Source organism: Mauremys reevesii, linkage group 2, assembly GCF_016161935.1.
Source record: "Mauremys reevesii isolate NIE-2019 linkage group 2, ASM1616193v1, whole genome shotgun sequence".
NCBI classification, from domain to species: domain Eukaryota; kingdom Metazoa; phylum Chordata; order Testudines; family Geoemydidae; genus Mauremys; species Mauremys reevesii.
The window spans coordinates 90245488-90268667 of NC_052624.1; the positions used below are offsets into that span (position 1 = coordinate 90245488).

Sequence of the window (23180 nt, forward strand, 5' to 3'; positions counted from 1 at the left end):
AGAAAACGGCTGGCAGATTACATATTAAAATATACAATATGTTCTCTGAACAGTTTTAGATCCTAATTCTGTATACACTAACGACTGGGCTTAGTATTTACTATTAAGTATAGTACTTTTTATCAATAGTATTCCCACTGAAGGCAATGGGACTACGAAGTGTTTGCTGGATTGAACTGTTATTTTGCATTATTTGGCATGTTTTGTTTGCCAGGCCATTAAGCACATCCCTCATAGTTTAATTTTGGAATTTTGGCATAATTTAAGCCAATGGAATATGGTAATTTTGACAATTTGATTATTAAAATCAGGGCCGCCCAGAGGGTGGGGAAAGTGGGGCAATTTGTCCCAGGCCCTGATCCCCGCAGGGGCCCCCATGAGAGTTTTTCGGGGCACCTGGAGCGGGGTCCTTCACTCACTCCGGGGGCCCTGGAAAACTCTTGTGGGGCCCGGGCCCCCAGAGCATCTTCCGCTCCGGGTCTTCGGCGACAATTCAGCGACGGGGGGTCCTTCCGCTCCGGGACCAGCCACCGAAGTGCCGGGTCTTCTGTAGCAATTCAGTGGCGGGGGGGCCCAGCTGCGGGTCTTCGGAGCACTTCAGCAGTGGGTCGCGGAGCGGAAGGACCCCCCGTCGCTGAATTGTCGCCGAAGCGGGGGCCCCCTCCGCCGAAGACCCCAGGCTCCCTGAATCCTCTGGGCGGCCCTGATTAAAATTCTAGGAAGAGATTCAAATTAACATTTTAGGGAAGATTTGTCAGACTATAGCAATCTGGATGCATACAACAATTTAAAAAGATTGACAGAAAGGCAGGATAAGGCAATCAGCAGGTTAACGAGGGTAAGGAAAAACCAAGCAGCCAGAGGAAGCAGCCCATAGATGAGAAAAAGGTAAAACTGCCTTTGTCAGGTTTAAATTGCACTGGTTATTTCTGAGGATTTTCATTTAAACTCTTCTCTGACATAAATGACTAGGAAAGCTTTGCTGTGTGGCACAGTAGGGTCCCAAGCCTGAAACTGCTGAACAAGACATTAGCATCCTTTAGATTTAATTCCCTGAAGAACAGGGAGCCTCAGTGGTTTTGAAAAGTCAGAAATCAATTTTAGATCCAAACCTGACATTCCCTTGTTTTTCTGCTTCCTCTTTTTACAGTTAATAATTTTCTTTTAAATATAATGATTAAAGTGGAAATCTAGATATCCCCTCAAAAGCTTTCTCTAGGCAGACAGTAGCTTTCAAATCGTCCATATTTCTAGTTGTGTTTATACTGATTCTTCAGATAATTGCTTCACCAACCTTTATGCTGGATGCCATTTACCAAAGCAATACTACTGACATGCAGGGATTTTGGCTTCTTGTTATAGTTGTGGAACAGTAAATAAGAGTGAGGAAGTATTGGCAGAACATTCATTTCCTAGTGTTTTACATCTTGTACTGACTGATTTGAAAGACAGATTGTATTTGATTAATTTTCCCCTTTCCTTTGGACTGCAGAGAAAAATGTAAAAACCCTGTAAAGGAGAATAGCTTTAAGGAAAGCTGATAAAAAGATCGCTCTCTAGAACCCTTGTTGCTATCTGTTGATCCTGACTGGGGCCGTGGAAGTTGTGTTTGAACTCAGATGTAGAGGAATTTGGGCTAAAGGATGGCAAACACAATGCAGATAAATGTAAAGCCATGACAAGTCTTGAAACCAAGAATGAAAAACAAAATATTACCTACTTTGAAATGTGATAATGCTCACCATTAACCATGGAAGAGGCTATACAAGTAACACATTAAATTTCTACAGCCTTCAGCATGAGGTAGAAAGCAAAGCAAAGAATGCAATATTTAATCAATATAAATCATAAACGCTTCCTAGAAAACAGCATACTGCCCCAGTTTTTAAATTCAGTTTACACAGGATTTTAGCTAGCTTTGCTTCAGTCCTGCTTTTACATATTCCAGATATATATTAGCCCAATTATTTTAAAGTAGATATGTAAATTAAAAACATGGGAATAAACCATGACACACAGAATCCAAACGTATATATGCTAACCCCTAGGCCTACATCTTTTCTCCAAGTCCCTAGTTTTGTAAAGGGACCACTCGGTGCAACAAAAATAACTCTACTCACCGGACTGCAGGCTGGGACCTTGCTATTTATTTAACTACACCACAACAAAGTCGTGACAAAAAAACCCTCATACTGACTAAACAGGAAAGGAGTGGGTGTGGAAGTGGAGCAGGACTCCATCCCATAATAATTTAGGCATTATTAACCCTATCATGACCACTTTACTAAACGCACCCTGAGCAGCCTCTTTAAGGCAGTGGTTCTCAACCAGGGATATGTGTACCTCTGGGGGTGGTATACAGAGGTCTTCCAGGTCATCTAGATATTTGCCTAGTTTTACACAGGCTACATAAAAAGCACTCTTAAAATCAGTACAAACTAAAATTTCATACAGACAATGACTTGCTTATAATTCTCTGTATACTGTACATTGAACTGTAAGTACAATATTTATATTCCAATTGATTTATTTTATAATTAGATGGGGAAAATGAGAAAGTCAGCCATTGTTCAGTAATCGTGTGCTGGGACACATGTATTTTTGTCTGATTTTGTAAGCAAGTAGGTTTTAAGTGAGGTTAAACTTGGGGGTACAGAAGTCTGGAAAGGTTGAGAGCCAATGCTCTAGGGCAGTAGTGAGCAACCTGCGGCCTACGCTGCTTCCTGCAGCTCCCATTGGCTGGGGACAGCGAACCGCAGCCACTGGGAGCTGGGGGCAGTCGTGTCTGCGGACGGTCAATGTAAACGAACTGTCTCGTGGCCGCCAGTGGGTTAGCCTGATGGACCGCAGGTTGCCCACCACTGCTCTAGGGCACGAAGCAGTAGTGTAGCTGCTGTGTGTGCACTACGCCATCCCCTATACACTCCATTACCACATATAGAAGCCTATTAGAGCTGGTCAAAAAAATGGAAAAACAATTTCAGGAAAAATGTTGATGATTTGAAGTTGTTTCCATTTCACAGGGATCAAAATGGAACATTTTTTCATTTGCATTTATTAATTTTTTGTGAAATACTTTTTCTAAATCATTTGAATTTTCCTTCCTCTCTTCCTCTTGTTGCCCCATTCCTCAATTTTTTGCCGTTCAGTGCAATACAGTGAATGAGGTCAAGGGCTTCCCTCCCCCAAATCCCCATTTTTTCATTTTTCTCTTTTAGTACTCTGCTTTTCCAAACATCTCCAACTTTGTAAAAGTTACAGAGTGGCAGCGTGAGTGTTTCCTTTTCCCTTTTCCCTATTCACTGTAACTTTTTCAAAGGTGAGGACTTGCAAAAGTTGCAGAGTGGAAAAGGGGGAAAAGAAAAATGAGAAGGTGAAAAACTTTCCAAAAATACAGACATCATTCATTCAGTGGCAAAGAGGAAACAGGACGGGGAAAAAAGTACAAATCCAAAAAAATCCACATTTTAAATTTTTGAATTAAATGGGGGTGGGGATGGTGTACCAAGAACTTTATGTTAAAGTTTTTTGTTTTGAAAAAAGGAAAATTTAATCTTTTTTTGTTTCAAATAAATTACGTTGACCATCTCTAGAGACTGCGCGGAGGGTAAGCAAAGTTGAAGGAGTAGGTGAAGCTGGTCTGGGAGCCCACACATTAGTGAAAATGTTTGAGAGGAGAGAGAGTGTGGGGAAAAATCTTTGAGACAATCATGATTTTAGGAAGAGTAGAGGCAGAGCATGCCGGCACTTTTATTTTTCCATTCAAATATTGGATTTTTCTCCAATGGTCTTTGCTTGGTTTCTCCTTTCCACATCTTTCTTCTTCTTTTCCTCTTTTTTTGTCATCAAGGCTTGCTAAAACTTGGCTTAGTCCTTCTATGAGCTTACCCAATTGTGGAGTTCAGAAATCCAGTGGTCCCTGAGAAATGGGGCCAGTCAAGCTCATTGGTAAGAGCCACTGGGAGATCAGAAAATGATTTCTGAAAGGAAATTTAAAAGCAATTGAGACGGTTTTGCTTTCCCAAATAAAATCCCACCACAGAATCAAACATTTTCAATTTGGCGCATCAGCCAGTTAGTGATAATACCGTACATTTATACAGTGGTTACACTTAAAAAGTTGCTACTTATTTCTGAGATATTTCCTACCCCTAACATGGAGAAGAAGAGTAGAACCATAAACACTTTCAGACTAGCAGAAACATTTTAAATGCATGTATTGTAATATCACCTCTGATTCTGAAGGCCCCACAGTGCTTCACAAACTACAGCATATACAACACTTACAGCACCACTGGAATGGTAGATATCAGCTTGCAGCATTAACTTCTGCACCCATCTCATGGACCCTTCCAAAGCAGGATGTCTGTGGGCAACGGAGCCAATGGCTGCATGGTTCCTAAGGGCCCATGCTATGGGGGAGATGGGAGGCCAGGCACAACTACTTAAGGGATCATGTAGCTTAGGGCTGAAGTCTTCTTTCCTCCCTGATCCCTAGGCTCTGTGAGAAGGGTAGGGTGCAAACACATGCCATTTTAGAAACTTCACAAGGCGAATCTGGGTTTCCTGGGCCTCAGTCAATCTCCTCCAGGTTTTACCACAGACAATGTTTTTCTTTTTAATTTTTGTATTCACAGAGTTTGGAAGGAATCATCCCGGTGGCAAGACAGATGTGACTGGGGATCCCTCTGCTACAGGGGAGAATCCAGTGATGGGGAAAGGAGTCGGGGGGGGGTACATGCATAGAAGGAGAGTGGGGAGCTGGATATAAACCCTCCTAGGAGCAGGAAGAGCTGCTAGTACAGAACTTTCATGAAAACAGATACAGCCTTTATGGGTTCCTAGCCTCTGCTCTTATTTATCTCTGTAATACGTTTTAGGATACAGTTTCTATGAAAGACACTATGCAGATGAAAGCTGTATTGTACATTCAATATATGGCACTCTATTCTTTTCCATTTCGATTTGTGAAAGTGTTAAAAAAAATCACAAAAGGGAAGAATAATGGCCTGGAGAAATCACCCCATCTCATCCTTGTGAGGAGACAGAGTAAATGTTCAGCTTTTACCAATCTGAGGTACACATTCAAAGACAAATGCACAAGTCCTTTGTGCTCATGCTGAAAAACTGTTAACAAAGGAAGGTCAAAGCAAGGAAACCTACATGCTGCTGTAATCCATTTAATTTATTAACTTCATTTTCTTTTTAAGCAATTGTGTTTTTCTAAAAACCCTCACAACTATACACAGCCAGCATGTGGATAATTCTTTCCAGAGGTGAACAATAGAAGAGCTAAATCCTGCAATCTTTACAGGTTTTTGATTCTTAGAGGCGGGGATGGGGGCAGGGGAGGCTGCAAGTCACATCATATTTGACCTACTTACAGTAAATCTGCTTTAGCTACCAAGGTGAAAACATTTCTGGCTGGATAACCCTTCATCTCACTCTCAAGAAAAACACTGGAGACAATTTTCAAATCTGTCTGCTTCCAATTCCATATTTGTGTGTGCAAGAGACACTTGCTGAAGATGCACAAGTACTTGGGAACTCTGCACAAGTGAAGGAGTTTAAGCACACAATTTGGCTGGTCAATTTTGAAATTTTGGCCCAAAATATGTTTATTATAAGAGAGGAAGTGAAATGCATAAAATAAAATCAGTAAATATAAAATAAAGTTTAAGATCCCTTATCAATTACAGAATATACATGTAAGGTTTAAAAAAGATGATGAAATGTATTTTAAAACAAAAGCATCTAAAACCACTTCTTTCTTTAGGACCTGCCAACACTGGGCTAGGAACTGTTGTCACTGAACAAGTTTTATAGTATGATTTTAAACTGCTTCTCAGGCTAATTTAGGTTAAATACCTGTATAGTATAGCCGGCACCTAGCCATGTTAAAACTGACTTGGAAACCATGTAGTAGCTTAGAACTATGTTCCAACCTAAAACTGTATTCCAGTTTAGCACAGACCCTGATCCATCAAAGTGCTTAAGGCCAGACTTTTAACGATATTTCAGCTCCAGAAGATGCAGACAGGTGCCTAGCGGGATTTTCAAAAGTACCTAGGGCCTATCTGCATCTTTAGATGCCTAAATGCCTTTAAAAATCTGGTCCTCAAGCTCTATACGGATGTCGTTTAGAAAGCATGTTTTCACCTAAAAAGATACATTCTAGCTTAACCTAACATGCAAACATGTCCTAGTCTAGAAGGGGGGGCCTGGAGGGTTCTACATTAGAATGGTATTCAAGCATGGCCTAATTTAAACACCATATTCTAGACTAACCTGGTTTGGAAATGATGATGCACCCTAGGAACCAGACTTTAGCAGCAAATGATTAGAAGGCTGTTCCAGCCTAGTTTTGAAACTGTATTCTAGCCTCAAATGTTATTCCAGGTAAGTCTAGTTATGAAGCAGTATTCTAGCCTAAGAATCATTTTCTGGCAGTGTTTTAGCCTAGGATGGTAGTATAGCCTCGCCTGGTTTGGAAATCATGTGCTAGCTTGAAGAGTTACGTCTAGGGCAGTCAAAACAATGGGTGATTGTGCACACAGTTACCAAGCTATGCTGAAATCAAGTGAGCCTAAACCAAAGAACCTCCCCTCGCTGTGGGGGAATATTTTACAAAGGGGAGTTCGACACCTAATCCTCATCTGAGCCTATGAAAATTTCCCCCATCTATACTAAACATGATGGCTGAGATTTCCAAAGCCACCTAAGGGATTTGGTCCGGGATACACAGTTCCCATTCAGTTTAATGGGAATTGCTTGCTTGATTTTAATGACAACTAGGTGTCCAAGTCCCCATGGCAGCTTTGAAAATCTCAGCCTGTGTTTCTGTGCTAACAGCATAAATAAGTAATTATTAAAACTGCAGACCCTGTTTCTTTACCTGTTTAAAATTCCTAATTTGCAACACTGCAATTTAAAATTAGCAAAATAAAAATCCAATTTCTCAACAAAACAGTATCCTGAGGACCAAAACATTTGCTTATAGAAAATAGCAAGAACTTTGCAGGGCATGAGACTGAAGCTAGAGCATGGATGGTTCTGTACCAACAATATTCAATTTCAGCAAACATAGTGCCTGATCCAGCTCCCATTGAAATGGCCAGATTCCCATTAACTTCAATGATGCAGGAGCAGGCCTGTAGTGCACAGTTTTCAGACTATGCTTTCTTCATGAGCTAGGCATCTAAAAAGTGAGGAAAATATTTCTTGCATGAACAGATATGAGACATGAATGTGAACCAATTATTTCATTGAAAGACCAGAGCCACTCTGCTCTTGGGTAAACAGATATTTATTGCATCACAGCTAGATTGAGGATTTATTTTGCTCTTGCTACAGCATGAAATCAAAACCTACTGAGTTCAGGAACATTTATCTAAAATTCAACTTCCTAGAAGAAGTGTCACCAGCATTTCAGACCAGAACGGTATAGGGCCTTTATCTTCAAAAGAATCACCTTTCAAACGAGATTTAGAGGTAATCTCCTATCCTAGACACATTATAATAGGAAAGTGCTGCATTTTGTAAGTCAATTCTAAGCAGACGGCCAGAGCAGGAGGAGGGCAATATCCTTTGCTAGACACGAGAGTCTTTTTTAAACATGAGTTGTTCAGAAAAGCCCTCCACATAAAAAAAATCTACAGTACTTTTCCACTTTGGTTAACCCCCTATAAAGACATATATCTCTGTGCTATAAACTTTGTATTTTAGTGTCAAAGAGAGAGATCACCCATGCTGAATGTTTCTATGTGGAGAGGGGAATTAATACAGCACAAAACATGCTAGACCCAAGATCCATTGATGGGAGTGAAGCTGAATCTGAGTTGTATCAACCTTCCTTGCCCTGTCAAAGATCTTCCATGTGACCTCTGTATATTTGAGGCTCTGGTGATTTAAGGGTAGTGTGTCTGAACTGATAATTAGGGCCCTACCAAGTTCATGGTCCATTTTGGTCAATTTCACTGTCATAGGATTTTAAAAATCGTAAATTTCATGATTTCAGCTATTTAAATCTGAAATGTCACGGTGTTGTAATTGTAGAGGTCCTGACTCAAAAAGGACTTGTGGCTCTAGGTCATCCAGCCTGCAAGCTGCTTAACCCTTTCTGGCCATGAATTATATTTTGTACAAGATTTGCCGCAATTATATAGCAGTGGTAGCAATAATGATTTGCAGGATTATATTTTAGACAACGTCACACCTGTGGACATTTGGAGGACTGGAGGAGAAGAGGTCTGTGACGTTATTGACCATATAGAACATGGTTGCAACCAAGGTCCTGTAGTGGCACCAAATCTTATGTAAAGGGGGTCATATAAGGTGTCTAAGACCAGGTTATGGGTTGCTGGTTATGATTATGCTGTCTGTATGTCTGTGTATCATTTTGTAGTTGAAGTTTATGAGTATTGGCTCTATACTGTCTGTATTTGAAATTTGTGCTGTGCTTCTGGGAAACATCCCAGACAAGTTGGTGTTAGCTTTGCCTAGCCTGCTTGATGGCCCATTAAGGACCATCAGCTACACAATTGACCCATTGAGAGAAGGCAGATACTCCTTGTAACTCAGCAAAGTATGCTGGGACTTGCCCATGTGACTCCAGGCTCCATTTTGCTGTAATTTTCCACAGTAAGGACAAAGAAGTGTTCTTACACCTGGAAAAAGCCTATAAAAGGCTAATCCCTCATCTCCATCTTGTCTTCAATCTTGCTTCTTATCTCTGGAGGATCTTTGCTACGAACTGAAGCTCTGAACAAAGGACTGATTGACCCATCCCAGCTGTGGATGTAGTCCAGAGACTTGATTTAAACCTGCAGTTTATTCCATCACTGCTACAAACCTGAACAAAGAACTTTGCCATTACTGTATGTAATTGATTCCATTTAAGCAATTCGAGCTCTCATCTATTCCTTTTATGAATAAACCTTTAGATTTAAGATTCTAAAGGATTGGCAACAGCGTGATTTGTGGGTAATATCTGATTTGTATATTAACCTGGATCTGGGGCTTGATTCTTTGGGATCGAGAGAACCTTTTTCTTTTATTGGGTTGTTGGTTTTCATAACCATTCATCCCCAGGACGAGTGGCACTGGTGGTGATACTGGGAGACTGGAGTGTCTAAGGAAATTGCTTGTGTGACTTGTGGTTAGCCAGTGGGGTGAAACCAAAGTCCTCTTTGTCTGGCTGGTTTGGTTTGCCTTAGAGATGGAAAACCCCCAGCCTTGGGCTGTAACTGCCCCGTTTAAGCAATTGATCCTGAACTGGCACTCTCAGTTGAGTCCTGCCAGAACCGCATCGTCACAAGGTCATACTCCCATCTGCCTCTAGTTTTCAAATCATTGTCCCTTGCTGTCACATGATACAGTGGAATCCCTGCAGATTTTTTGCCACCTGCACTCAGTTCTCCCGGGAATTTTCCTGTGGAAAGGCATGATATGGGTCAGAGAGTTTAAGTGTCTGTCCTGACTTTCATATTATTGGGTCAAAATTTTGAAAATGGGATGCCTAATTGTAGGTCTCTAAAATCCATATTTAGACATCTATGGGCTGATTTTTCAGAAGTGCAGAGTAATCTGCCGTTTGCATTAAACTCAGTGAGGCTGTGGATGCTCAAAACCTCTGGAAAAAAAATCAGATCTCTTCTGTAAGTGCCTAAATATAGATTTATCTACCTAAATTTAGTCATCCACGTTTGAAAGTCTGGGTCTCATTTATGCTGCTGATAGTTAAATTATCCAACATAATAACCTGAGACTTCTTAAGTAAGGAGATTTGATCTTTTATTCTATAATTCTCCTCTGGTTCAACCTGACTTCCACTGCATGGCAGAGCAGGAACAGCCAGCATAACAAGGCCCAATAGACATTCCTCAGAGTCTCTTAACTAAACTCCCAAAGTCTTTCCTGGAAAATTCTTCCCTAATCTAATTAGCTTTAAAACAGCAGTTAATAGTCTCCCGCGGTGTGGTGTTGATGAACTGAAGGGTGCATGGAATTGCTGTAGACTGTAAACTTCACCATTTAATAAATCTGAAAAGGCTGCATATTCATTTCCCACACACCCCCAAGATTTAAATACTCCAGGAAAAACATTTCCTTTGTGAACTTCCATCTTTGAGTCATTTTAGGAGGCAATGAATGTTGGGAAAAACTGGTCAGTAATTCACTTTTCCAAGTATTTATTCACAGCAGGGTTGAAGGAATCAAAGCAAAGTGTATTGTAAGAAATTAACAGTAGCTATGTGACATGGGGAGTTAAGTGGTGCAGTAGGTTAACGCACTAATCTTTTTCCCACTGGAGGCCTAAATTCATGTTCTTGCTGTGGTCTCAATTAAGGATGATTTTGGTGGCATTAGGATGTGACTAGCCTACTCTCTCTGTGTTCACAACCCAAAACCACATGTGATTAGCAATTCCTGCTCAACAAAGGCTTAGAATTGGAAGTGCAGAGAACTTTTAGGTTAAATTTTAGGCAGGTCAACAAAGCCCTGTAGGTAAAGATGTGCACTACTTGAACTCACTGGCATTGGCTCAAGATAATGCTATTAGCCGTTCCTTTTCACATGCACCAAAATTCACCCCAATTTAGCCACTCATTTTTGCTGTCAGAAAAAACTCACATGTAGTGTGTATATTTAATTTTAAATATTAACTTTAATACATTTTTTTAAATCTTTTCACAAACAAAGTGATCAAGTGATAAGAGACATGTTGCTCATTGGCTTTAATCTACACTCTCTCCCTAACTAAAAACTAGTTTCTTTAAACGAAAGAAAAATGAACAATTTTCCTGTACAAATTCATATTCAACTAGAATTTCATTTAAACATGTACATGAAGTATATTTAACAATAATATTTAGCACTATATATCTTCAAAGTGCTTGAAAAACAATTAATATTCACAACCCCCTTGCAAGGTAGGAAAATTGTTGTTACCTCTATTTTACAGATGGAAACACTGAGACACAGAAATTAGATGAGAATAATTTCCGACAGGATTAGCCCTCAGGTATTCACTGCTCCCAGTCCTATGCTCAGACCACTAGGCTACAATGTTCATTCTCATGATAAACTACAAATCAAATCAAATGTAATTATTTCAACTGTTTGAGCAAGGATGTTTAACTACATTTAGCATGCCATGCGCTGTATAATTCTACATTAATGTTTAACTGTCCTATTTTCCCAGGTTGGTAGGAGAGTTTGCTTAGGGCACAGTAAAAAATAATTTGTTTCTGTTATCCTGAGCCTCACGGAGCCATTATACCTGTGCAACATGAGGGCAAAGTGAGTATAAAATCATACCAAAGCAGAATGGTAGAATTTTACACTCATTTTGCACTGGCATAAATAACTACACGAGGTGCAGGGCAACAGAGAATCAGGTTTTATGTATACAAATCAGCATGCCCAAACTTTTAAAAGTTTGATTGGAGAGCTTGGATACTGGTACAAACAAAAGGACACACAAGCCTAAGAACAAGGGCTAGCATATGAAGACGTCACACTGCCAGCTAATGGGGCTGCTCCCATGTTTTGTCTGTTTAAGGTCTTAGGTTCTATCCCTACATATAATGCATGGTGTCTGAGGTTTTATATTTTTACATAAGCATTTCTTTCAAATTCCACCATTCAATGATCACATAAGTTCGCCTTTTAAAAAGTTAGTATGGCAAGTGAATATGAAAGGTGTCAGCTGGACCATGAAAGGTGTCAGCTGGACAAACACAAAGTCTTCTATTTGTCATCACTCTCCTGTTGATGTTCGTTAAGCCTGACCTAGAGAGACCACGTCTAGGAATAAAAGGATAGCACAGTCTCCATGTCCACTCTGTCCTTGAGCTCTCTAATGAGCCTGCCAACTGGCTCTGCAGAGGGTTTTGTCTACCCGGTGCTACATTGAGAAGATCAGTCCATTTCACATACTGGCCACTCGACAGTTATCAGACAGTAACAACATTCAATCCCAGCCCAACTGGTCTATATTCAAACCACTGATTTAGAAGTGAAAGCTTCTATATCCTGTTATCATTCCCCTGACCCATCCAGTCAGGGGAGGATTTAAGTGTGGATCATTGAGTAAGCCCAGTACTCAGAGAAGTCCAATGCCCAGCCAAAATCAGAAAGCAGTACTGAGTCAGACTAGAGTACAACAGCAACAGTAGTAGGTGTGCCTCACAGCGGGTTACTCCCAGCTGCTGCCTGCTCCTAGGAGACTAACATTAGCACCAGTTGAGGGTATGAGGACAGCAGGCATTCAGATCCCTAATATAAATCACTTTGTGACCCAAGGGAACAGGGGAGGAAGGGAAAGCAGCAGGCACAGTGCCTCCTAACTAAGAAGAGGTAGGACCCGCAACCATATTAGTAGGTACATATGATGCCACCGTGGATGCAGCAGGCCTCCCTTCAGTCCCTCAAGTCATGACTAGCAAATGAGCTGAGAGGCGGGGAATTGTGGGGACACATGGTCGCACTTGGGCAACTGAGGCATGTTGCTGAGCTAGGGTGCCATGCTGCCTGGAGGAGTGTAGACTGGCTGGCAACTGAGCAACGAAGTGGAAGGGCACTCGACTGGCACCAGAGAGAGTGGGAGGCTGACAAGGATGAAATGGAAATTACAAGGGAATCCGTTTGATTCTGGTGAGAGCAGGCCTGCTTTGCCTGGGCACAAAGCAAGGACCAGTCGGTCCGTGATGGGCTGGATTGGATGGGACTGCACTACTTGAGTAGGAAGAAAGTTAATGAGCCTTTCAGAGCTTGGGGAGACTAAGAGGAAGAGCCTAATAGGGATTGCTTCATCTGGGCTGGGAAGAGACAGAGAGAGAGGAAATGTCTATTTCAGGAATGAGGTGGCTGGAATGTCTCTCTAGGAGAGACTGAAATTTTGAGGAAGCCCCACAATGTTGGTGCCTCTGAGGCTCAGCTAGCTTTAATCCACCCCTGCATCTAATCCTCCAGCAAATAGTTTTTTAAATCAGAAGAAGCTATTGGATTAATCTTAACTATGCTAGGGTTAAACCTGTACAAATAAGAAACTGGGTAAGCCTGACATCTTAAAACAGATGCTGTCAGTGTTTTCCCCAGGAATTGAAATGGGGGTGTGTGTGTTCGAATTTACAGGGTCGGGGGGTCAGGGCCGATGAGGGGTGAGACCGTGAGGGTGAAGGTGGGCTGTATGGCACCATAGTAAAAACTGAAAAATGTTTTATGACCATTTTATTAGATTTAACTCATGTTTTAAAATCATCACACAAATTAAAGTTGGCTACTCAAGCCTTCTATAAAGCACTACATCTACATCCATCTTGGTTTCTTGTTATAATTTTGCACAACTCTGTTAATGCACTTCTTGAATGCAATGCATTCATCTTTGGTGGCTTCTCGTGTGTCTAGTATTTCCATTCCTTCAATTGATATGCGCATTAGTTCATTCACATGATCAGGCAGCTTCTCTCAGACCACAAAATTCTATTCAATGATGAAAAAACACTCAACTGTAGTTGTTGTGACTGGGAGTAGCAAGAGATGAATTCCTACTTCTTTCATCCCAGGAAACAGCATAAAGATTGGGTCAAGCCACTAGTGATGATAAAAAAGAAGTTGAAGTCAAATCTTCATTCATCATATGATAGTCCACTCTGTGTTCAAATTCTCTGTTTTGTCCTGAGCACACGGCAGCCCCATTGCTGGTAGTGCCTCACTCCATTCAACTGTCAGTGTTTTATAGGACAGGGATCTGTAAAAGCTACGTAGAGGTTGAGTAGAATCTAGAAGTCGCAGTTGTAGATTTTTAAGAATCAAGTCTGTGTATTTTTTTAGTTGTCTTAACAAACACTTCTTGTCCTCTTCACTTAAGGATTCAATATAAATGCCTTCATCAGTCAACTTCTGGACTGAAGTCTTTGCTTCTTCCGGTACTTTTTCAATGGATAGCTCTCTGATTGATCCAAATGTAGCTTCTATTGCTGGACAAAGATCTACTACTGTTGTAGCAGATGCCTGGATAGCATTGTTTAATGACCCAAGTGGTTTCAACAGTAGACTTACAAGAGAGAGAATAGCAATAGTCTTCTCTGAATGCAGTAGCAAAAGTAATCCACCAGCCTCACTACTTAGATCCATCCCATCTGGTAGATACTTTCCAAAGTCAGTAATAATGGCTGGAGTAATTTTAAGACAACAGGCAAGGATCACTCATGAAAAGCCAGAGCATTTTCCCAGGTTGGACTAATTTGAACTTCAGTCCCAGTATATCGTCTATATTTTCCAAGATATTCAGTCTTTTTGGGCTCTTGATGAAAAAAGAACATAATGAAGACATTAAATTTATAGCTTTTTAAATGTCTTTTGAAGAGTCTGCAGCTTGTACTAGTGCTAGTTGGAGTAGATGCCTCTGCAGTGTGTATAGGAGAGATTAGGGTTACACTTTTCTCTGAGTAAAGCTTGTACTCCATCATATTTTCCAGAGAAGTTTGTAGCTCAATTAAATGCACAAGCAGCCATCTATTTGGGGTCCAATTGATAAGCATTTAACTTTTCTAAGATGAGGGTTGTCACAGATGCAGCTGATGTATCTTTTATAATGTGAACATCTAGAAATGCATCTCCTGGCCTACCACTCACATCAAGATAACGTACACAATGACTTAATACTTGATACCCATTTGCACAGTGCATTCATCAGTCATGTATGCAGATTTTTTGAATGTGAGAGAGTTCTTCACTTTTTCAATTGTTGAGCCTTTCACTGTTGCACCAAATGCTTCTAGCAAGTCAGTTGAGTTTCTTGCAGAAAGATAGTGAGCATTTGCTGGTCTTCTTTGGAACCAGTGTTCCACTTCAGGATGAACAAGTGACAATGCACTTTACATTGGCCTCCAGTTTGAAGTGTGTGGTATTTCTTGCTTAAATAGAAAGCATGATGCCACAGTCATGTTTGTTTGCATGAACTGTGTTGTGCTCCAGCATTCTTAACAGCCTCATTAACACTCACCGGTGTTGTCCTTGGTCAGTGGAGACTCAGAGTTCAGAGGTGCTTTCACATGAGTTCACCTCCCAGATGGGGGGCAAGAAGGCACCTTGCTTGTTCCTCCAGCTGCTCACTGTTCGCGCTACCCAGTGTTGTTTGTTGTGCCACCATTCACTCCATCGTTCTGTTGCCAATGGCCCTGCACCATCACCTTCTGCTGCCACCTGCCACTGTGACCTCCGCAAGTTGGTCTCTTGAGGTTCAGCCTGGCTCTCAGTGATTTCAGCTGAGCTCTCAGTGGGGGAACCTTGCTGCTAGTGCAGACTGGGCCGTATCTTCCACAGAAACACTGTCCCACAGCAGGTCTAAGCACTTAGACCTGATTATCAGTGATTTCAGCTGTAGTGGTCACTTAACAAAACAAAAGACTATCTATGGAGCCTAATCAGCTCTGTCTTTAAACAGTGGAGAGGGGCAGGTCAAAGAGTGCTGGTGACTCAGGCAGACCATCAAGCAAAACACCTGTTCCCACCCTCTCTCTTGATGCCCTCAATCAGCACTGGCTACATACAGTTCTACTGCCCTTTATCATACAATAACAATATTTCAGTACCCCCCTGCATTCAAATGATTTGTAACCCAACCCAAGCCAAAATCTATCACTTGGGCAACACAGCTCTGTTTGTTGGATACCTAGGTAGATTAGGTGTGAATGTAAATACTATCTGGTCCTGAAGCCTTGCCCCCCATTCCCCAGCTCATCACTAGCTTTCAGGGAGAGCTCATTTAGACTTTGCTTAAAAATCATAATTTGAAATTATTAGGTTGGCCAACATCGCTGAAATGAATGTTTTATTGTCATAAAAATAAAAGCTGTATAAGGAAACTAGTCTATGTTCATACTTTTCAAATCTATTATACTTTTTCAGATACATGTATTTTATTATACACTTTATATGCTTTTAAAGTGTGTATTAATGTTTAAATTTCAATTCAAATTTCCAAACAATCACTAAATTGGCAACACTGCATATAACTAGTTCACAAAATGGAGGGGAGGGGTGTGGGGAAATTCGGGGGGGCTGTAGCGAAATCCCTGGATGCTGTTAACCAATTTTTGTTGCATTTCATACAGAAAATATGCTCTGAATATGAAAGGTTATGGGCCAAGTTTCAGCCTAGAAAAACTGTTTATAGAAAAATTCTAAAATCTGAACATCAGTGATTTGTAATAGAAATGCTGGCAGTATAAACCTGTAACTTGAATACATCACTTTATTATTGTACTGTTATTCTCATCGTCATCATCATCATCATCATCACCATATTTATTAGAGAAGATAATCTTAATTATCATTACCACTAATTCATTATGTTCCTTCATCAGCTCTGTCATCAATGTCATTCCTATAATCATCTCTTTGGAATAATCATCATTCCTATAGTCATCAAACTACTAACGAAGAAAAACAACTGCTAATCTAGAATATTTAAATCAGTTTGGCTTTGCAAATGAAAGATGGAAAATGCATACAATTCTGATTGAAATTTGCAAGCCTCCACTAATGCTGTAATTATTGGGATTGAATATTTTTTAAAAAATGGCACATTTTCCATGTTCCTCTTCCTCTGGGGCCAGTGTGAGTTTAGCATGCTACAGAAAAATTCAGTCTCTTTGGCTAACTTGTGTCACTTCTGAGCAATCCCTCTGCTGCTGACCCAAGTGCAGTGCCGATATACTTCAGAGGGATTAATATACAGCTCTTCTCAACTAGAGGGTCAAATCTGTGCAACACAAGAATGTTCAGGGAAGAATAAAGAGGAGGTGTGGGGCATCTTGGAGGATTGCCCTTCACCAACAAGTGGAAATTTTTGTAAAGTGACTTACTCCTCTTGCCTTTTTATTCCACCTCAGTGAATGGCATTGCAATATCTGCATCCTTAGCATAATTTACATTCTGTTTTTTTTCCATTTGAAAAACATGGAGATCATGCTGAGATATGGTCCAAATGAAGAGCCATCATTATGGTATTGATAGAGGACCCTGTACAATCTCTTTCCTTTAAGACTAGTGTAATGAATACGAATCCTACTGACTTCATTGAGTCTGCTTAAGTAAATAGTATTTAATGTAGGAAAGGATTCCAGAACTGGGCCCACTGATAGCAAAACAACATTTTCCTTTTGTTCAAGGCGTGCGTTTATAAAGCCAAATGTCCAGGATTCTATCTCCTGTGCAATAGTGGAGCTTTGGGGCCAAATTCTTTGCTGACCTAACTCTACTCATGTCAAAGGAGTTCATGGCAGCAAAGAATTTTCACCTTTATCACATAAATTTGGTGTGTTTTTTGTTTGCTTTTTTTTTTTTTTAAAGAACTCCTTGGCAGTGTTTTGGCATAGATTGGGATGTTTCCCCTTCCTAAGACACTCCAGAATTAATTCCAATGGAGATTTCCTCCAAAAATGTGACGGATTTCCAAAACAAAGGGCATTTTGCACCTGTTCTCTTTTGGCACCTCTATAATAAGAGAGAAGGCAAATATCAATCCGAGGCTGGCACTGCTTCAAGGATCAGAACAGAATTCCTTACCAGAGACATCTGTGCTGCTGTCATCCATTCAGGAGGGATGTGAAAGTGAGCTCCAGCTGAATCTCCCAACAGAATGATCCCCTTGGACTCTGCATCTAATAAGTACATTTCATTAAGAGTTTTAAAATTCCCTTGGCCTTTGTCACACCGTAAAGTGAATCTCTGTATAAAAAACAACAAGATTAAGATAAAAAGACACGGCTCTGGTAGATTCAGTGTGTAAAATGGAAATAGGGCATTGGCCACTGTTTGTGTTTGAAATGTGTTCATTTCAGATCCTAGAATGGGAGATTTTCACTCCATCTGCACCAAAAGCCTGCCTAAACAGATGTGTCAACAATCTAAGAAAAACAAGTAGGCATGCTGTATGAATAAGAGAGAGAACTTCTTGCTTAATGAGAAAGATTCCCATAAGATTTTATTCAAATTGTTATTTTAACACAGGCTCTGCTGTGAAGCTAACATTCATTTTTTTCTACCTATGGAATATTTACTAAAAATACTTAAAATCAAACATTTAGGGAAATCAGAATACTCAGGGAATTGGTAATGACTCATGTTAAGAGTAGATTTGTGAGTCAGGGGCTCTCAAGGTAATTTCATTGGAACAATCTGGCTTTTTAATAATTAATGTCACTTAGCACTTGAGTGGTACTTTCTGTCTAAAATGACAAAGAGCTTTGCAGAGGAGTTTTTCACCTTTCAGTCACTAATTTAATGCGAGTCAATGTAGGTTTGAAAGTTGTTATTATGGTTTCTTAATATTAGTATATTAGAATACTAGTGAATCTATATCTATATCTATATATGGCCTGAGTCGTTAGTGTCAGTCCATTTCCTAGTGGATAGATAGCGATACCAGGAAAAATATCATCACTACAACTGGCACCATTATTAGCATTTCCAGCAGAGCGATGGACTGGATGTGCATAGAAACTAAACTGTCCTCTCACTCCTAGAGGGAGTCCCTACAAGTTCAGCTTGAGGCACATTGGCAGGATGAAGAGGAGTCTCTTCTGCTGCTGCCCTCGCTGGACCAAATTCCAATGCTCTCAGCTCGGTATCTTTCAGCTCTAAAGTCACTTTTAAAATCATTTTTCTAAACTGATAATGATATTATAACAGCACATGCCCTTTGAGTTTTCCCCTCACATTAAAGCAAAGAGTGAATTTGCCATTTTTGTCATTATAAAGAAGCTGTGAAATCTGTCATCTTTTCTCTGGATTTACAATGATCATGACTGTTTGTATAAAAACATATGTAACATAAGTATTGTATTAGCCATGTATTACATTTAATGATTTACCTTTACAGAATTTTTTCTCATATGGAATTCCATCTTTTGGATCTACACCCTGTTAGAGCAAAAAAAGGAAAGAGAAGTCTATTTGATACCTGCAAAGTGGCAGCACAAATCAAATAGTAGGACTATCATTTGGATTATTGACTTTTCAGAACTGTCACATCATAATAATGTTGATTTAATTCAGTAGATGTTTATTCATTACATTAATTCTCTGATAACTAAGTTTTTTGTCTGGGAGTTCCCTTTTATTTTTAAATAGCGATCACAAGGAAGTTTAAAGTTCTTGCTATGTCACTGGAGTTTTGTGTTAAATCCAATGTAAATCTAAATAGCATAGGTTTCAGAGTAGCAGCCATGTTAGTCTGTATCCATAAAAAGAACAGGGGTACTTGTGGCACCTGAGAGACTAACAAATTTATTTGAGCATAAACTTTCGTGGGCTATAGCCTCCGTCTGAGTCATTACACTACTTGAATCTGTTTCCTTATGATAACTATCCTTACACCTCTTGTCAACTGTCTGTAATTGACCATCTTGATTATCACTACAAAAGTTTTTTTCCTGCTGATAACAGGTCATCTTAATTAATTAGCCTCTTAGAGCTCATATGGCATCTTCTCTGTATGTATATATATACTCTTCTTATATGTTCCATTCTATGCATCCGATGAAGTGGGCTGTAACCCACGAAAGCTTATGCTCAAATACATTTTTTAGTTTCTAAGGTGCCACAAGTACTCCTGTTCTAAATAGCATAATGTTTGAGAGATCTCAAACATCATGCTGTTTTGATTTACATTGGATTTGATGTCTCTTGCAAATGCTGCACTCATAAAACTGATATTTTTCCATATTCACCAGTAGATCATTTAATTTCCCAATGGTTTCGAGCTATGCCTGTGGAAACACTATTATTACTTCAGTGAATTCTCTTTTGGATGTTGCACTCACAGACTGTCATAAGGTGCCTGAAACTTTGGCAAAACAACCACCCCCTCAACACCTCAAAACAAAACACCAGACCGGGAAAACACTTGCATATTTGGGTTTTATTGTTACAAACCTGAAGTATGGCGAGGTTTCCTGCCTAACAGTCATGTTTCAGAATGTTCTGGATGCATCTCTTCACCCACCCACCCACAATAGTATCCTTTATTCACAAGGATATTCTGCAAGTAGACCAAGTGACTTCAGTGGTATTACTTGCGATATCACAATCTGGTATGCAAATGAAATTAGTCTAAATACTTACAGACTAATTCTAAAATAGGGGGGTGGATGGGTGGAAGAGAAGAAGAAGAGAAGGGAGTGGGAATCAGGAAGAAATTTTAAGATTTAACATCATTTACTTACCCATATACCATTACAGTTAGAATCCCTTTCCACATCCCAGTTATCTGGGCTAATATAGAATTACAAAAAGAGATATGGCATTAAAAAATAATAAAATAGGATTAACGATAGAATGCTTTGTGCTTTTCAAGGAAACCAGCCTCCTTGGTCCATTTTCTATAAGAGAATCATGTCAGACCTTGTGCTCCTTGGAGGTCATCAAACAGTCAGCATTTTAAAGGAAATAAATAGAAATTTCAACTTGTATATAAGTTTTTCTTTTCAGAATTTAAGAGAAGTGAAATTCCCCCCAAAACACATCAGCGATTTAGAACCCAATTCTACAAGATGCTGAGTAATGCTAACCCAGGGTATGTCTACCATGGAGCTGGAGGGGTCATTTCCAGCTTGGGTAGACATCCCCACAGTAGTATGGTAAAAATAGCAGCGTAGCTGCAACTGCATGGGCATCAAGATCATAGAATCATAGGACTGGAAGGGACCTCGAGAGGTCATCTAGTCCATTCTCCTGCACTCATGGCAGGACTAAGTATTATCTAGGCCAGGTGTTTGTCCAACCTGCTCTTAAAAATCTCCAATGATGGAGATTTCACAACCTCCCTCGGCAATTTATTCCAGTGCTTCTAGCTGCCCGAAGTACAATCCCATCTGAAACTGTAGATACATATTTGGAGTAGCTAGCCCATTCTGGACATGTGGCTACACTGCTATTTTTAGCGTGGCTATCTTGATCAGAGATATGACAAGTCTACCTGAGCTGAAAATTACCCCTCCAGCTCTAGTGTAGACATAGCACAAGTGTTTGCAGTCCCCACTACCATAGAAGTTAACTGGACCTTCCCTTTTTACCCCTAGTTCACCCCTATTTCAAATCTCATCAAATATCACTGAGGGCCTGATTCAAAGCCCCATTGAAGTCAATGAAAAGACTCCCATTGTCTTCAGTAAGCTTTGGATCAGGCCCATCATGTCCTACAACTGGCTCATGCTCACTTTACACTGTGGCCCTATTTAAAGTTTCTCTTGTGTTCACTGTGGGTTTAGAAGATTGTTTCTGCTAACACAGTTGTGCTGCCCAGCGTGAGTGGAACATAATTCTGCTAAGCCTGTATTTTTAAACTATTCAGGACTTGGCTACAACCAAGATTTAAAAATAGCTCTGAACTATGCCCTGTTGATGCTTGGTGGCGAATCATGTGAGCAGAAACCTTTTTTTAAAAATGATTTTGTAGCATGGGGTAAAGTAAGGGGCAAAGAGGGCCTTAGTCACAGACACACAGTTCTCCACTCAGCATGTGCATGTAAGTCCCACTGATGTTACTGGGAGTTATTTACCTAATATAGGGGAAAATATCACTTACATTGAATTTTATGGCAATGTTAGTGAGACTAGAATCTGGCACTGTATCTAAGCAGTCATCTATACGTAGAATTTCCACCCACTTCAGTAGGAGCCGCGCATCTGGACTGAGGGCTGAATATGACCCCCAAATACACATGATATTCATACTTGGACTGTTTCTTCTTTCAGTAGGCCCATTTTCGCTTCTGCACAGCTCCCACTGATTTCAGTGGGAATCTTGCACGTGCATCTGAGGGCAGAACATTGCACAGTGTGTGTGTTTCCTCCTTGCATCAAGGTATTAATATGCCCTACTCTGTGTAGTTTCAATTGCTCTTCTGTAATACTGTACCAGCATATAAGTATATCCAGTTTCTAGTGAATAATCAGTAAATAGGAGCTAGCTTTGAAGATCATAAAGGGTCAAAAGGGCCTAGTCTGCAGAGGTGCAGAGCACCTGCAATCACCAGTGAAGTCTAGGAGGAAGTGATGAGAAACTGTGTGGTCTACTGGATTAGGACTCAAGAAACTGGGATCTAGTCCAGGCTTTGCCACTGACTTGCCATGTGATGCTGATTAAGATCAGTTCACCTCTCTGTGCTTCTCTTTGCCCTCCCCTCTCAGCCTTTGTCTGTCTTTTCTATTTAGACCATAAGCTCAGTGTGTCTATACATCACCTACTACCATTGGGTTCCATCTTGATTGGGTCATCTAGGCTCTATCAGAATACAAATTAATAGATGATAATAATAATAATGCAGATTCTTTCAAGAGTTGACCAAAAATTGTAAAATATTTCTTTTTAACATGAGTATCTAAAAATAATTAACAAAATTACCGTCTACCAGGGTACACTGTTGCTTTTCCTTCATTGCAGTCTCTGCCTCTCCAGTGATATCCCCTCAAAGTCTAAAAGCCAAGAGAAGCACAAATAGGATGTTCTTCTTATTCTTTTTTTTTTTTAATTTCAAATATCTAAAATGAGAGTGTAACTCAAGGTGCAGGAATAAAGCCTGGTATATGGGTTTTATTCCAAATTACCAACACTAAGCTTTAATAAATGACACTGTGCTAATTTTGATGCAGAAATAAGACATGCTGCCAATTTTAATATTTTTAAATGGCTTTGCTTCACCATCTATTAATTCAATAAATATACTACTCAGTGGCAGAGCAGTTTGCTTCTGCAGACAATGCAGCTATTGCCCAAAATGGCATAAATGAATGATTTCTTCCCCTTTCCCCCAAAAGAAAATTATCTTCTATAATAAAAACTGCTCTCACTCGATTCCTATGCTCTCCCATGAAAGAAAAAGGTTTTGTAGAAGCTAGAAGGAACTTCAGAGAGATTCTTGTCAATAGAGGATTATCCCACCAAAAGAGAAGCTTTACTTACTGGGAAAGCACTAAACTTATCTCCATCAAAGTCTTCATATGGTAAGTTATTTTTTATGGCGCTGTAAAAAACACCACAATACTTCGTTTCAGAAACAAAAATACAGTAAAGAGATGCAAATATACAAGCTGTTTGTTAATATATTATTAATTTCTCACTCCATGTTCAAGCACAAGTATTTGCATTTCAGGGTATTGATTCTGCA

General features: G+C 40.0%; 1 protein-coding gene across 4 annotated transcripts in view; it reads right to left on the minus strand.

Moving 5' to 3' along the window:
• AOAH (acyloxyacyl hydrolase) overlaps positions 1 to 23180 on the minus strand; it is a 114285-nt gene that overhangs the window by 40769 nt on the left and 50336 nt on the right. For all 4 annotated transcript variants that reach the window (XM_039526636.1, XM_039526634.1, XM_039526635.1 and 1 more), the window contains exons 8-13: positions 22976 to 23036; positions 22418 to 22488; positions 20238 to 20286; positions 18885 to 18933; positions 17578 to 17672; positions 3889 to 3980 (exon numbers count right to left, since the gene is read on the minus strand). In XM_039526636.1, coding sequence (XP_039382570.1) covers positions 3889 to 3980; positions 17578 to 17672; positions 18885 to 18933; positions 20238 to 20286; positions 22418 to 22488; positions 22976 to 23036 — 417 coding nt within the window. The remainder of the gene's footprint in view (positions 1 to 3888; positions 3981 to 17577; positions 17673 to 18884; positions 18934 to 20237; positions 20287 to 22417; positions 22489 to 22975; positions 23037 to 23180) is intronic.